The sequence below is a fragment of the Dermochelys coriacea genome, chromosome 4 (genome assembly GCF_009764565.3).
Source record: "Dermochelys coriacea isolate rDerCor1 chromosome 4, rDerCor1.pri.v4, whole genome shotgun sequence".
NCBI lineage: Eukaryota > Metazoa > Chordata > Testudines > Dermochelyidae > Dermochelys > Dermochelys coriacea.
The window spans coordinates 109,069,283-109,085,244 of record NC_050071.1 but is presented as its reverse complement, the minus strand read 5'-3'; the positions used below and the strand labels follow the sequence as shown (position 1 = coordinate 109,085,244).

At 38.3% G+C, this 15,962-nt stretch overlaps 1 protein-coding gene across 2 annotated transcripts in view; it reads left to right on the top strand.

The window, feature by feature from the left end:
* The window catches only part of SLC34A2 (solute carrier family 34 member 2), a 46,915-nt gene extending 34,808 nt beyond the window's left edge, over nucleotides 1-12,107 (top strand). For both annotated transcript variants that reach the window (XM_038399940.2, XM_043514056.1), the window contains 4 exons: nucleotides 185-352; nucleotides 1,751-1,867; nucleotides 1,955-2,079; nucleotides 11,214-12,107. In XM_038399940.2, coding sequence (XP_038255868.1) covers nucleotides 185-352; nucleotides 1,751-1,867; nucleotides 1,955-2,079; nucleotides 11,214-11,795 — 992 coding nt within the window. In that variant the 3' untranslated portion in view covers nucleotides 11,796-12,107. The remainder of the gene's footprint in view (nucleotides 1-184; nucleotides 353-1,750; nucleotides 1,868-1,954; nucleotides 2,080-11,213) is intronic.
* The last annotated feature ends 3,855 nt before the right edge of the window (nucleotides 12,108-15,962 follow it).

Sequence of the window (15,962 nt, the reverse complement as noted above, 5' to 3'; positions counted from 1 at the left end):
TTAAGGTGCCACAAGTACTCCTTTTCTTTTTTGCGAATACAGACTAACATGGCTGCTACTCTGAAACCTTTGCTACCTTTGACATTGATGCCATCACGCCTATTTATGGAAGAAAAGCAGTATGGCCTAGTGACAGAAATAAAGTTCTGGCTAGTCTGACTTTGACTTTCTTTTTCCTTTTTAGGCCAGAATCTCTTTGCAGGAACAAATCTTGCTGATCTCGCTGTTGGTCTCATCCTGCTTGCAGGGTCTTTGATAATTTTGTGCATCTGTTTGGTGCTGATAGTTAAGTTACTGAATTCTGTGCTTAAAGGACAAGTGGCCTCAGTTATCAAGAAGATGCTCAATACCGGTAACTGTGTGTTGTTTCTGTGTAACTATGAATAACTGTGGCAATAAGCATCTGTACTGACGCTTTGCACTGGCCGATCCAAAGTGACGGCATGAGTAAAGCAACATGAAGCTGAAATTCTAGAATAATATTTCATCTTGTCAGTGTGTTTCTTTTTGTTTCTTTTTATAAATTGGTGAGTGAATGTTTCACTTGTGAAGTGTGGCTGATTAAGCTGTAGAAACCAAAGTCCAGACTCTGTTTTTGATGTACTGTATAATCATTAGCTGTAGAATCCTAGGGGTTAGTAGATATATATCCTCAGTAAATACCACTGAAGTGCTGACTGCTTGCTCTGGCATGGGGCCTGCACCTCATGTTACTGCTAGAGCTAGTTGAAAAAAGGGACAATTTTTTTGGTGCTTTCCCTTCCCTCCCCAGTTCCTACCATTCCTTCCCTTGCCCTTCTACACCCCTCTTACCCTTTCTTAAGAGAGATATGACAGCCAAAAGAACCACCTTCTCTCCTGACTGAGCAGCCAGCTTCAATCCCTATGACCACCTGTCTCATTAAAAAGCCAGCTGCGTTTCTAGCACGGAGTCACTTTGCACTAGGACATTCGCCCAGGTACAGCTTTTGCCACCATCCTCTTTTGCTCTCTAGATTGAGGAGCAGGGTGGGCCTCACTAGCAGTGGGACACAGCCCTGAAAGAGGTCTGACTGAGGAAGAAGAGATGGTGCTCTGCTTGGGGAGAAGGTTAAACAAACAAGACTTGCTGTTTGCCCTTCCTTCCTCTGGGACACAAGGAACCAGTAGCTCAGGAAAAAAATTAGTCAATTCCCATGTTTACATCTAATTTGGAACTGGTCAGTTTCCTGGGTTTCTTATTTCACTTCTTCACAACTGATTAAGTCCTGATTTCTTAGTTGACTGGCAAAGCTGCAGGCTTCAGGGAAACATAGTACATCATCTCTCTAATTAGGGTCTTTAGGCCTATATTTTCAAAAGTTATTAGTGATTTTTGGGTGCCCAACTTGAGACACATTAAAGAGACCTGATTTTTCACAGGATGGGTTCTCAGTGCTTTTTGAAAAGCTGCCAAAATTGAGGCAACTGAAATTTGGAAACCTTAGGCCTTGTTGTTTCAATTTATAACTTGAAAGGCACCTATATGTTGTGTTGATCTCCATTGAAATGCTTTTATTATTATATGCACTGTGATAGCACCTAGGAGCCCTAGTCAAAGATCAGGGCCTTACTGTCCCAGGTGCTGTACTAACATAGAACAAAAAATGGTCCTTTCCCCAAATAGCTTTAACATATAATAAATAATAATAATATTTTCACATCTGTAATACATATAGCATCAAATATTTTGTGAATCTAAAAGTCATGCCCTCCCTTTTTTATTTTTCAGATTTCCCATATCCTTTTTCTTGGGTAACTGGATACTTGGCAATGGTTGTTGGAGCTGGTATGACGTTCATTGTTCAAAGCAGTTCTGTTTTCACATCTGCTATTACGCCACTTGTTGGTAAGTTCTTTGGTCTTTTATTTCTAAAGCCTCATATTTTATATTTTTAAGTCCAAAATATTCAGTCCTATTTTCTTCTTCTTCTAGGTATTGGTGTTGTAAGCATCGAGCGTGCTTACCCCCTTACGTTGGGGTCTAACATTGGTACGACCACGACTGCTATACTTGCTGCTTTAGCAAGTCCAGGCAGTACATTAAGATATTCATTACAGGTCTGTATAAATCATGCTTATTATTACTTACAGATTGAAGTCAGTGAAGCCAGAATAAGGAGGATTAAGGCATAAGGAGGATTTAGCTCTAATGATGCTGGTGTACAAATATCCCATACTAGTACCAGACTATTGCTTTCAAACCTGAGCTCTTCAGGTTATTAAGGGTCACTCATCAGTCTCTCATAATGAGGCCAGAACAAAAAGGTACATTAAATGTTCACAGAATTCTGTTATATAATGGCTTCCCTGAGATTGTCTTGATTCTGTTTATAGATTTTTAGAAATGAAAGTCTGAAGTCAGGTTCCTGAAGTCAGAATGTAGACATCTACACTGATGGTCTATTTTCAAAAATGCAGAACTCTACATAGCTCCCATTGACTTCGTTGTTGGCTCAGCCCTTGTGAAAAGCACACAGCTGATTTTAGGAGCCTAGGTTTGGGAACCTATATTTTAAAATGGTAAATGACTTTCCAGGTATATATGGTGATGTCTGAATTTACCTTTCTACATCAAGGTTATACTCTATAACCAGTATCAATGCATTTCAATAACTCTAATAAACTGATTGGGTTATTGATATACATATAAAACAGGGAAATAACAACAGTAGTCATTTTATTACCTCCACACAAGATTAAGCAGCAGCAATCTCAAGTTGGGCTAAGTCCAGTTAAGTTGATCTCATGTTAATTAATCATTTTATGACATCCTTTAAAAAACAAAACCATGTGTTTGAATTACAGCTGTCAAGTGATTAAAAAATTAATCGCAATTAATTGTGCAATTAAAAAAATTAATCGCACGATTAATCGCACTGGTAAACAATAATAGAATACCATTTATTTAAATATTTTTGGAAGTTTCCTACACTTTCAAATATATTGATTTCAATTACAACACAGAATACAAAGTATACAGCGCTCACTTTATATGTATTATTAATTACAAGTATTTGCACTGTAAAAAAAACAAAAGAAATAGTATTTTTCAATTCACCTAATACAAGTACTGTAAGACAATCTCTTTATTATGAAAGTTGAACTTACAAATGTAGAATTATGTATAAAAAAACTGCATTCAAAAATAAAACAATGTAAAGTGTTAGAGCCTGCAAATCCACTCAGTCCTACTTCTTGTTCAGCCAATCGCTCAGACAAGTTTGTTTATATTTTCAGAAGATAATGCTGCCCACTTCTTGTTTATAATGTCACTTGAAAGTGAGAATAAGCGTTCTCATGGCACTGTGGTAGCCAGCTTCGCAAGATATTTACGTGCCATATGCGCTAAAGATTCATATGTCTCTTCATGCTTCAACCACCATTCCAGGGGACATGTATCCATGCTGATGACCGTTTCTGCTCGATAACAATCCAAAGCAGTATGGAGCGACGCATGTTCATTTTCATTATCTAAGTCAGATGCCACCAGCAGAAGGTTGATTTTCTTTTTGGTGATTCGGGTTCTGTAGTTTCTGCATCATAGTGGTGCTCTTTTAAGACTTCTGAAAGCATGATCCACACTTCGTCCTGCTCAGATTTTGGAAGGCATTTCAGATTCTTAAACCTTTGGTCGAGTGCTATAGCTATCTTTGCATTTTGTCAAATCTGCTGTGAAAGTGTTCTTAAAATGAACAACATTTGTTGGGTGATCATTGGAGACTGCTATAACACGAAATATGTGGCAGAATGCAGGTAAAATAGAACAGGGGACATACAATTTTCCCCCATGGAGTTCAGTCACAAATTTAATTAATGCATTATTTTTTTAACGACCGTCATCAGCATGGAAGCATGTCCTCTGGAAAGGTGGCCAAAAAATGAAGGGACATATGAATGTTTAGCATATCTGGCATGTAAATATCTTTTGACACTGGCTACAACAGTGCCATGAAAATGTCTGTTCTCACTTTCAGGTGACCTTGTAAACAAGAAGTGGACAGCATTATCTTTTGCAAATATACACAAACTTGTTTGTCTGAGTGATAGGGTGAACAAGAAGTAGGACTGAGTGGATTTGTAGGCTCTGAAGTTTTACATTTTTTTGTTTTTGAGTGAAGTTATGTAACAAAAAAAATCTACATTTGTAAGTTGCACTTTCACGACAAAGAGATTGCACTACAGTACTTGTATGAGTTGAATTGAAAAATACTATTTCTTTTATCATTTTTATAGTGCAAATACTTGTAATAAACAATATACACTTTGATTTCAATTACAACACAGAATACTATATGAAAATGTAGAAAAACATCCAAAATATTTAATAAATTTCAATTGGTATTCTATTGTTTAACAGTGCAATTAAAACTGTAATTAATCGCAATTAATTTTTTTTTAGTTAATTGTGTGAATTAACTGTGATTAATCTACAGCCCTAGTTTAAGTGTTAGTTTTAATCAAATAACAATTACATAAGGGAAATAAGATAAGGGCAGGGATCTACAGATTTGGTCAGCAGACACTGGGCTTATTTTGCCCAAGCCCCTTCTTGAGGCTTTAGAAAGCAGGTCGTAGGGTTAAGGCCAGAAGGAACCACCAGATCATCTAGGCTATGTCACTCTTAAACTGCTACAGCAGCTGTAGCACTGCAGCATAGACACTTGCTGTGGCAATGGGAGGGTTTCTCCCATTGCTGTAGTTAATCTACCTCCCTGAGGGGAGTTAATTTGGTTAACAGAAGAATTATTCTGTCAATCTAACAGGGTTGTCCACAGGGGGCGGTTAGGCTGATTTATGTGTGGCTTTTTCACACTCCTGAGTGACACAACTGGGCTGACTTAACTTTTTAGAGTAGACCTGGCCCTCGTGTGACTTTCTGTATATCACAGGCCACCAATATCACCCAACACCCCTTCGCTAAACCCAACAATCAAAATGAGATGAAAATTCTGTAGCCCACAAGAGACTAAATTATTATCTGGCTCAGGCAGAGAAGGGGGGAGACTGAGGTGTACCAATGCTGGAAGCCTTTGCCATAGTAGGGAATTGATTGAGTGAAACATATCGAGATGATCCCAGCAAGTTAACTGCACTCCATGCTGCAAAGGAAGGTGAAACCCGCCCAAAGCCACACTCTGACCTTGGGGAAAATTCCTTCCCAACCCCACATATGGCAATCAGCTAGAGGCTGAGCACATGAGCAAGCACCCGAGTGAGAGAATGCTCAGTGCCACCTTAAAGCACCGTTTGTCCAGTGTCCCATCTCTGATGCTTCAGAGGAAGGAGAAAAAATCATCAGACAATCCTACTCATAAATGTATCCATCTCTCAGAACTAATTAACTTATTTGTCCCATAACTCCTATTGCGAGGCTGTTCCAGAATTTCACCCTTTTAATGGTTAGAAACCTTCTTTAAATTTCTGGTCTTAATTTGTTCGTGGCCAGCTTGTGGCCAGTTTATACCCATATGTTCTTGTGCCAGCACTGTCCTTCAAACTGAATAGCTCTTCATCCTCCCTGGTGTTTACGTCCTCTCAGACTTCATTTTCTAGGCCACGCAAGACAAACTCTTCCATTCTCCTCTCATAAAATAGACCCTCCATATCCCAGTCATCCTAGTAGCTCTTCTCTGCACCTGTTCCAGTTTGAATTAATTTTTCTTGAACATGGGTGACCAGAGTTTTACACAATATTCCAGTTGAGTTTTTAACCAGTACTTTGTACAATGACATTAATACTTCTCTGTCTCTACTGGAAATGTCTTGCCTAATACATCCTAAAAAATGTCCTGCCTTTTTCACAGCTACAACATGGTGGTGGCTCATAGTTATCCTGTGATTAACCTATACACTTAGTCTCTGTTGCTTCTAAGTGATAAGCTCTGAATTTATAACAGAAATTCTTATTATTGGACTCTACCTTGCACTTTGTACTATTGAATTCCATCCCACTTCTATCACTCCAGTTTTGAAGGTCTTCCTGCATAATATTCAGATCCTCCTCTGTATTGCCAATACCTCCCACCTTTGTATCAACAGCAAATTTTATTAGCATACTCCTACTTTTTGTGCCAAAGTCATTAATTAAAATATTAAATAATATTGGCCCAAACACCAATTCTTGAGGAACTCCACTAGTAACCTCTCTGCAATCTGATATTTCACCTTTCAGCACAATCCATTGCCTTTTCCCCTTTAGCCAGTCTCTTGTACTAATCTTCATCTCTCCAATTTAACTAATAATTTTCCATGTGGTACCATGTCAGATGCTTTACTGATGTCCAAGTGTATTAGATCTGCTGCATTTCCCTTACCTAAAAAAACAGTTCCCTTCTCAAAGAAATAAATCAGGTTAATCTGGCACACTTTATTTTTGGTAAACCCATGTTGCGTTACATCCCCTTTTCCATGAATTTAATTGTTCTTTCCTTCACAGTTTGTTCTAAAACCTTGCATACCATATAGGTCAGACTAATACCTCTGTAATTTCCTGGATCACTTATTTTCCTTTTCTTAAATATTGGAACAATGATAGCTATTCTCCAGTCGCACGATACTACTGCCAAATAGATAGATTTATTAAAAATCTTTGCTACTGGATTAGCAATTTCATGTGCCAGTTTTTTCAGTATTCTGGGAAAGAAATTATCTTGTCTCCCTAATTTTAGATCATTAAACTCTTAAAGTTTTTCTTTCACCTACAATGTGACAGTCTCCATTCCATATGCTCATTTCCATCAGTCGTACTGCCTTCATGTCCCTGTTCTGTATTATCATCCTTATTGAAAACTGAGGCAACATATTCATTTAGTTTTTGGGCCATGCCTAGATTTTTAATCTCCCTGCCCCTTCCACACGGCATAGTGGCCCAGCCTCATCCTTCCTTTTATTTTCATAACTAAAAAACCCTCTTATTATTTATTTTAATTTTCTTGATGAGCAAATTCAACTTGATTTTTAGCAATTGACACTTTACCCTACATTTTTCTAACCTCAGAAATATAGTTTTCTTTGCTGACAAATCCTTTTTTCCATTCCCTGTAGGCTCTCTGCTTACTCCTAATAAGCTTTTTGAGGTGGTTTTTTATCCAGTTATGTCTGGAGCCTTTCCCTTGCTTTTTCCCCCTTGCTTGGGATGCAAATTGCAGATAGTTTTTGTCTACTTGATTTAAAAAATACAAAAACTTTCTCCACATTTAAGTCCTTGAGCTCTTCAGTCCAGTTGACTTCTCTAACTAATTCCCTTAATTTCCCAAAGTCTGTCCTTTGACGAATGTCTGTGTTGGAAATGTTTATTGCAGATGTCGGAAATCGGCAGATGCACACTTATGTGCTTTGGTCACATTAGGCATACAGATGGAAATAACCTTGAAAAAGTTGTTGTGGAAGAAATAGTGGAGGGTCATCATAGTAGGGAACTACCACGAGTAGTGGTAGTGAGGAGTGAGGAGATGAATCATGGTATGTGGCAGATCATTGGAAGGTCAGTTTCTGAATGTGCAAAGACAGCAGTGGATGATGAAGGCTTCTAAAAGTTCTGCTATGGTGTCACCAATATTCAGACATGAATAAATGGATTTTCTTACTTTACTGTCTTTTTGAAATCATAAACCATAGCTGATTACCTGGTTTTGATTGTCCTTCCATTTAGTTTAAACCAAATCAACTCATGATCACTCCATCCAAGGTTATTTTCTATGACCAACACTATTACAAAGATGTCCTCACTGCTTACCAAAACCAAGTCTAAAATTGCATCACCTCATGTTATTTCAGTGTCTATTTATTGAAGAAAACTGTCGTCTATCACATCCATCAATAAGTGGGCCCTACCAATATTAATAGCATTTATTCTCCAATCTATACCTGGGAACTGAAAGTCTCCCTTTATGACACAATTCCTAGTAATATTTATCTCTTACATTATTCAATATATTGCTGTCCATAACCAAGTCTGAAACTAGGAGTCTATTGCAGACCCATAAAACTATCCCAATAGAACCTCTTTTATAATCCTTCCCCAAAGTGATTTTTGACCCAGTTTGTTTTATCCATATTGTCACTTATTCCTTTACAGTTTTCTGCATCATTTATTTATTCATCATCATTTATTACATTACCCCCCCTCCATTTACCTTTATTTCTCTCTCTACTAAACAGCACATACCTTTCAATACCTGTGTTCCAGGGATGAGTGCTATTCCACCATGTTTTTGTAATCCCTATAATATTCAGTTTGACCTCTTGCACCACTAGTGCCAATTCCTCCCATTTTATTACCCAGACTCATTGCATTTGTGTAGATGCATCTCAGTTGTTTTCTTCAGACCTTACCCAATTTTCTGGCTGGATTAGGTATAGTCCTTTAACTAACTGTATCTCCTACCTGACTACTACTCCAATCAATATTTGTACTTTCTTTCTCCTCGCTGTCCCTGCTCTTACTTTCTAGTATTCCTTTAATCCTGACTATATCTTCATTTAGTTGATTTTCCTCATCCTGTGTATTGAAACCAGGCGTGGAGATTGAATGATTATCTTCCAACCTTCTCTCCTTGAAAACCCTTCTTATCAATCATGCCAGCTTTGATCTCAGAATGTTAATATCCCAGGACTCAAGGGGATTTCATCAGTGAAGAAGAGTCTTCTTTCTGTGAATGCCTCTTACTGGTCAGTCATCCCCAAATTTCCTCATAATACCAATCCTTGAGCCATCAGCTGATCTTCATTATCTTTTCATGCCTTCACTCGCCTTCTCTAAGGACTGGAAGTATTCCACTGAAGATCACCTGAGTTTCCACTTCATTAAGTGTCTTACCGAGCTAAGCATAATTGTCCTGGATCCATTCCATATCAAATTTATATCTGGGGATGGATATCTATAGAGATGCAGACTGCTGTGTGGAAGAGACTCCTGTTTGGAAGTGTGAAAGCCGCTAGCACACACTAGCATGACCAGGAACAGCTGCTGGGGACCCTGGTGCCCACCCCAATGGGCAAAGCTGGAGGTGGTACAGCCATGCTGGAGGAGTTGCCGGGGCTGGGCGCTGGCTTCTGTGAGCGGCGGCCTGACATGCTACTGCTTTTCCCGCTGCGGTTCCTGGTAGAGCTCTCAGAGTAGCAGCCGTGTTAGTCTGTATTCGCAAAAAGAAAAGGAGTACTTGTGGCACCTTAGAGACTAACAAATTTATTTGAGCATAAGCTTTCGTGAGCTACAGCTCACTTCATCGGATGCATTGGTAGAGCTCTGCAGCTCTGCGGATATCTGCTTTATATCCGTGGATATCCACATCTGGGGATATAAATTTTGTATCTGCACAGGGCTCTACCAATGTTAGCTAGTGACTGACTTTTAAACCTTGCCCACTATATCATCACCATCCCCTTGTTAATGAATATGAATGAGCACTAGCTCACGCCACAAGCCTGGAACAAATCATTCAAAAATCAAGACTACGCCTCCAGACCACAAAATTGCCTCCTCTCATGCCACCCTCCCACAAAAACTGCTGCTAACTGTTCACTCAAGAATTTCTTTAAGCTTTGTATTTTAGGAAGTTTTTCCTAATGTCCAACCTAAACCGCCCTTGCTGCAATTTAAGCCCATTGCTTCTTGTCTTACCCTTAGAGGTTAAGAGGAACAATTTTTCTCCCTCCTCCTTATAGCAACCTTTTAGATACTTGAAAACTGTTATCATGTCCCCTCTCAGTCTTTTCTTCTCCAGACTAGACATCCCCAATTTTTTCAATCTTCCCTCATAGGTCATGTTTTCTAGACCCTGAATCATTTGTGTTGCTCTTCTCTGGACTTCCTCCAATTTGTCCACATCTTTCCTGAAATGTGGCACCCAGAACTGAACACAATACTCCAGTTGAGGCCTAATTAGCACAGAGTAAAGTAGAAGAATTACTTCTCATGTCTTGCTTACAATACTCCTGCTAATACATCCCAGAATGATGTTTGCTTTTTTTTTGCAACAGTGTTACATGTTGACTCATTATTAGTTTGTGATACACTATGACCCCTAGATCCTTTTCTGCAGTACTCCTTCCTAGGCAGTCATTTCCCATTTTGTATTTGTGCAACTGATTGTTCTTTCCTAAGTGGAGGACTTTGCATGTGTCCTGATTGACTTGTTAGACTGCCGGAGTCTAAAGGCAGCACCTTATTTCCTTATAAGCCACACATTTTTTACATTCAAAAATTAGGCTTGTGTGCCCTTCTCATTGATTTGTACTTGTATCTTTTTTAGTTGAAAAAGAAATTGCTTGTTGTTTGAGTTGGCTGGCTTTGTCCCTAGCATGCAGCGCTGGGGTGAAGGGCTGCATGGTAGAACTACTCAGCAGAGCTGCGTGCAGGATGGGAGTTCTGTTTTGTGAAGGATTTCGAGATATTGAGTTTTGGCTTTGTTCCAAATCGGAGCAAACACCCCAAATTTCCAAATTCTCCACAACGGGAAATTAAAAATAATATTTTGGGTCATTTGAAATGTTTCTTTTTGATTTTAACTTTTTGCATTTTTTATTGACCTAAAAAAAATTAGATATGAAAAGTAGTTTCAAAGCAAAAAATCAAAATGTTTTGTTCCAAAAATGTCAAAATGGGACATTTGTTGAAACCTTTTCCCCCTTCCCCCCAATGATATTCCGGCAAAATGGACCCAGTTTCATTAAGCATTTTGATGCTGATGGAACCACATATTCCAACAGAATCTGGTTCTCTCAGAGCTTCTCTGACCAGCTCTATGTCTCATTGTGCATGTGGATGTGCTGTCCATTGTACACTTGTAATGACCTGACCCCATACTCTTGTTGTAGGCTCCCTGATTTCACTTGGAATTTTGCTAGTGTGAGAGTAAGGAATCAGACCCTTAGGCCAAGTCAGATGCAACTTAGTTGTCTTATGTTGATGACTCATCAAAAACACACAGAAGTCTGGATATTTTCCAAACATTATCTTGATTTTTAATCATTATTAATAATTATGTAGTACCCACAGTGTGCATAGTGCTTCCCAGAACATAGACAAGACCTTATAACCTAAATCTAATAATAACTCTAAGTGTGATAATAGAGTAAGAGGGGAACAAGGGAAGACAGAACACAGATTCTGAGGAAGATCATAGGTTTGTTGATATTTGGGACACAGTATTTAAAGGCACTCTAACTGTTCAAAATGTGCTTGCTTTCAGATTGCTTTGTGTCACTTTTTTTTCAATATTTCCGGGATTATTCTGTGGTACCCAATACCTTTCACCCGGGTACCAATCCGCCTCGCAAAGAGTTTGGGGAACATAACAGCCAAGTACAGATGGTTTGCTGTTTTTTATCTAATCCTCTGCTTCTTCCTGATCCCATTGGCTGTGTTTGGTTTGTCGGTAGCTGGCTGGCAGGTCCTTCTGGGTGTTTGTGGTCCCATCCTACTGGCTTTGATTGTGGTGATTGTGATTAATGTTCTGCAGTCCAAACGGCCAAATATACTGCCTACAAAGCTCCAAAACTGGGATTTCCTTCCCAGGTGGATGCACTCCTTGAAGCCATGGGATAATGTGATAATTTCTGCAGTCTCCTTCTGTGGGAGATACTGCTTCTGCGACAAGTGCTGCAAATGCTGCAAAGGCAAGACGGAAGATGAGCTGGCCAGAGACAAGCAGGGAAAGGCTATGGCAGTTTATGATAACACAGTTGAATTGACTGATGAAGAAAATTGTGTTACAAAGACACAATCAGCAGCTGGTGGTGAGAAAACCTACTCAGACAACACAGCCTTCTAGGAGGGGGTCAATCTGTAACAGAAAAGGTACAGTATAAGACAATCAATCTCTTGAAAATCAGCTTGGGCAGTATACTGAGGAATGAATGAAAACTTTGTTAGGTTCTTGTATCCAGTGGTATACTACTCATCAAGGAATGCAGTAGAACAAATTCTACAGGGTTCCCAGAAAATCTAAGATCAGGTAAAAAGCTAAGGATGGATTTTTATCTGAAGGATCTACCAAAGGATACATTAATTCAAGGTCAGCAGTACCAAACAAATGAACGTTGATATGCAGTCCCATTAACAGAATGGCTCCAATGAGTTGAGACATATGAACTTAAAAAAAACCCACTCTGGAATGTGCAGAACATTTTCTCCAAATTACAGGGATATTAAAGCACACTCACCCGATGATACCACAAAGTTTCTGGAAGAGGCAAAAAATCAGAAGAATGAAAATGGGTTCATATATTCATTTCCTGTAACATTAGAGAGCTTAGGTGCTGTATTTCATGACTTCTAGCTAAAGGCGAACATATGACAATTTTAAATTGCTGGTGCACTTGCCTTTTGAAAGTATAAATCGGTTAAGGATTGGGTGCCTACTGAAGGACTTGCTGGAACCTCTTTACTAAACCATAAAACAGCCTTTTAAAATAGTGGTAAAGGTTGGATTTAGAGCAATAAAAGCAAGGAAATTTGGACTTCAGCATTATGCCTACTGCGGGGTTTATGCTAAGGTCACACATTCTTAAAGAAATCTTTTAACATCTACTGTAGAGAAAATGTGTGTTAACTGTAACCATGTACAGCATGGCCAATGTCAACTTAGTTGGAATCAGCATAGTGCCTGATGTGAATTTGAACTGTCAGTATTATGCATGTGCATATTTGGAATCCAAATCTCTAATAAAAATCCATAGGTAAAGTAATCATACAGCACATGCTGGGAATTCCCTTGTCCTCACTCTCTGTGGGTATTAATGATTTAGTAAATGCCCGGGAAGACTAGTCCACATCACAGACTGACAAACTGCAACATTTCAGAATGAGCCATTTTTGCAAAGCCTTCAAAAATCAGTACACTTTTGTTGGCTTTATGTAATTTAAAAATGATCAAATCATGGGAGATGTAGTGGGTGAGGGCTGGAATGTATGAAGGTTGACAGTTGTGAGGGATGGAAAAATTACATAGAGCATGGCTCTATGCTAATTTTTAGTTTATATAGCTGAGTTATAAATGAGACTTATAATGGAAATGCTGACAAGACCCTGTCATTGTAGCATAGCTACTCAGTGCTACTAAAATAGATTTACTTCTGAAACAAGTTTCCTATTTTCTTAATGTTATGTAATTTAATAGGCAGAACTCAGTTATAATGTAAATATGTACATTTTGAGGGTGAAAATAAGTTCTTCACATTTTTAAATTGACATGTTTACAAGTTGTGTAAAGTTTGCTTTTTCATACTATATTAAATTTTATTCAGACTGAGCTTTTGATTTTTTTCTGTAACCGTGAGCCAATGACAAGATGCTAAGCATAGTTGCGATTTGTATCTATTAGCACAGATAGGATTTTCAAAAGGACTCAGTGTAGGCTTAACTCTGCTTCTCTGATCTCAATAGAGAGCTCAGAGTTAGGACCAGCCACCCCATTCCTTTTTCTGTTTTCTTGATGTTAATGTTTGTTGAACCTTGTTGTCTTTGAACCACTCTTCTCAGATGAACAAGATCTCTAGTCTGCCGCTGATATTTCTAATGTGCTCTCACATGTCTTTATAGGCTTATGTGCATTTCCTACTCTCAGCTTTTTGACTCATTAGAATAATATCTAGATGTTCTTGTGAAATTCTGTCAGATTTTTCTTTGACTAACTTTAAAATAGAAGAAGTTTCTTGCTTTTCCTTAGTCAGTTAACAGAGTGGCTCTTTGTTTTAAATAAAAGCTTAAACAAGCCCTCTATCAAAACACCAGGGGTAGGTTAGGAAAAGCAGTTGCTACAAAGGAACTGGAGGAATTATGTTGAGACATATCAGCGCTCTAGGCTCCTTTGTTGTAACTATTCTCCTGTCCTACATTCAGCTCTTGTTTATCTTTCTTCACTCTTTATATACGTTGTGTCACATGCCTTTATTTTTAAGCAGAACTCATGGATTTCAGTGGAGACATTTACTTAAAAACTGATAGCACATGTCCCAGCATATTCATTCCCAGACTCTAATAATTGCTATTTACACTTAATTTATAATTGTTCTAGTGTACATCATTTTCATAAGTTATATTGTAAATATCTTTGTGATTGAGTTGTTTACATGCCATATTTGAAAACTATGCAATGTTTATCTATAATGTAAAAAGGACATACTGTATATTTTATAACATAGCTTTTAAAAATTGTATTTGTAACTATGTATACTTCATACTGTGGAGCCATGTTAGCTAAATATCTTCATATTAAGTCTATAATACAGAAGGATGTTGAATTCTATTTTTCTAACCAGTTGTGAATTTTCTGTGAAGAGTAATTGTTGAGCCACAAGGTTTATAAAAATCATTTTTTTAAATCAGAGGAAATTATACAACCTTTCGGGATTTTGTACCATTGGCTTTGTAACCTGGCATGAGTGTTCATCTTGCTCTAGTAGAGTGCAGTGCAATGAATAAAAAAATAAAGAGATGTTTAAAATATATACATTTACTTATATGCAGTGGTTGCCAATGGAAAAATAGTTCTGAGTCAAAGAGCTCTACTTTGAAACAGCAACATGTAAAGGATATGGGGTTGTGCATCAGCATAGGTACAACAAAGGAAATCTTAGAAGGAATGTGCACCAACACAGATTTTCATACAAGTGAACATGATGCGTATGAGGCATGATGGAAGGGACCATGAGAGGTCATCTAGTCCAGTCCTCAGTGCTGAGGTAGGGTCGAGTTAGATCTAGAATATCCCTGACAGGTGTTTGTGCAACCTGTTCTTAAAAACATCTAATGCTGGGGATTTCACAACCTCCCTTGGAAGCCTGTTCCAGAGCTTAACTACCCTTACAGTTCAAAAGTTTTCCCTAATAGCTAACCTAGAGCTCTCTTGCTACAGATTGAGCCTAGTACTTCTTGTTCTACTTTCAGTGGACCTGGAGAACAATTGATCACCATCCCCTTTTTAACAGGCCTCAGCGTATTTGAATACTGTTAACCAGTACCCCTCTCAGTCTTCTATTCTCAAGACTAAATAGGCCCAGTTCTTTTTAACCTTCCCCCACAGGTCAGGTTTTCTAAACCTTTTATCATTTTTGTTACTCTCTTCAGGACTCTCTCCAATTTGTTCACTTCTTTCTTAAAGTGTGGTACCCAGAATTGGACACACTACTCCAACTGAGGCCTCTCCAGTGCCAAGTGGAGTGGGACAATTATCTCCTCTGTCTTACATAAGACACTCCTGTTAATACATCCCAGAACTATATTAGCCTTTATTTATTTATTTATTTATTTATGCAACTGCAACACATTGTTTACTCATATTCAATTTATGATCCTACTATGATAAACCCCAGATCCTTTTTCAGCAGTTCTATCACTAGCCAGTTATTCCCTGGTTGGTAGTTGTGCATTTGATTTTTCCTTCCTAAGTAAAGTGCAGTTGCAGTTGGCTTATGTGGGCATGGGGATTTTCTGGCAAGTTTCTATGGGCTAGCCATAGTGTAAAGTAGGTATGGAAAAGTAAAGGGAAGATTGTCATAACACTCTTGATGCTTGATGGAGTGTTGGGCCTCTCCTGTCCTTTCCCCTGCACTGTGCGAAGGGGGATACATGTAGAACAGAATGTATTCAAGAAACACTAGCTTCTCTTTTTCCCCAGCTAAGGACCTAAATGATTTGGCTTTGTAATTGAGCATGCATATCTGTTTTGCTCTTTCAGATTGAACATGGTATATGGAATTTAAAATGCGAGAAGAACCCAGACCTATTTAAGATCATTAAAAATTGGTAAAGTACAAAATTACAGCGTTCTATCAAATTAAAATACCAGCACAGAAACATTCCTTATTTGAAAATGGATAAATGTGCAACACTACATGAACAGGGTTCTTTCAGAAATTAAAACAGCAGATGTCTTAGACATTTGGCTTATAATTTTTAACCTCCTCTATTAAACTAGAAATATTGAAATTCAGTTTGC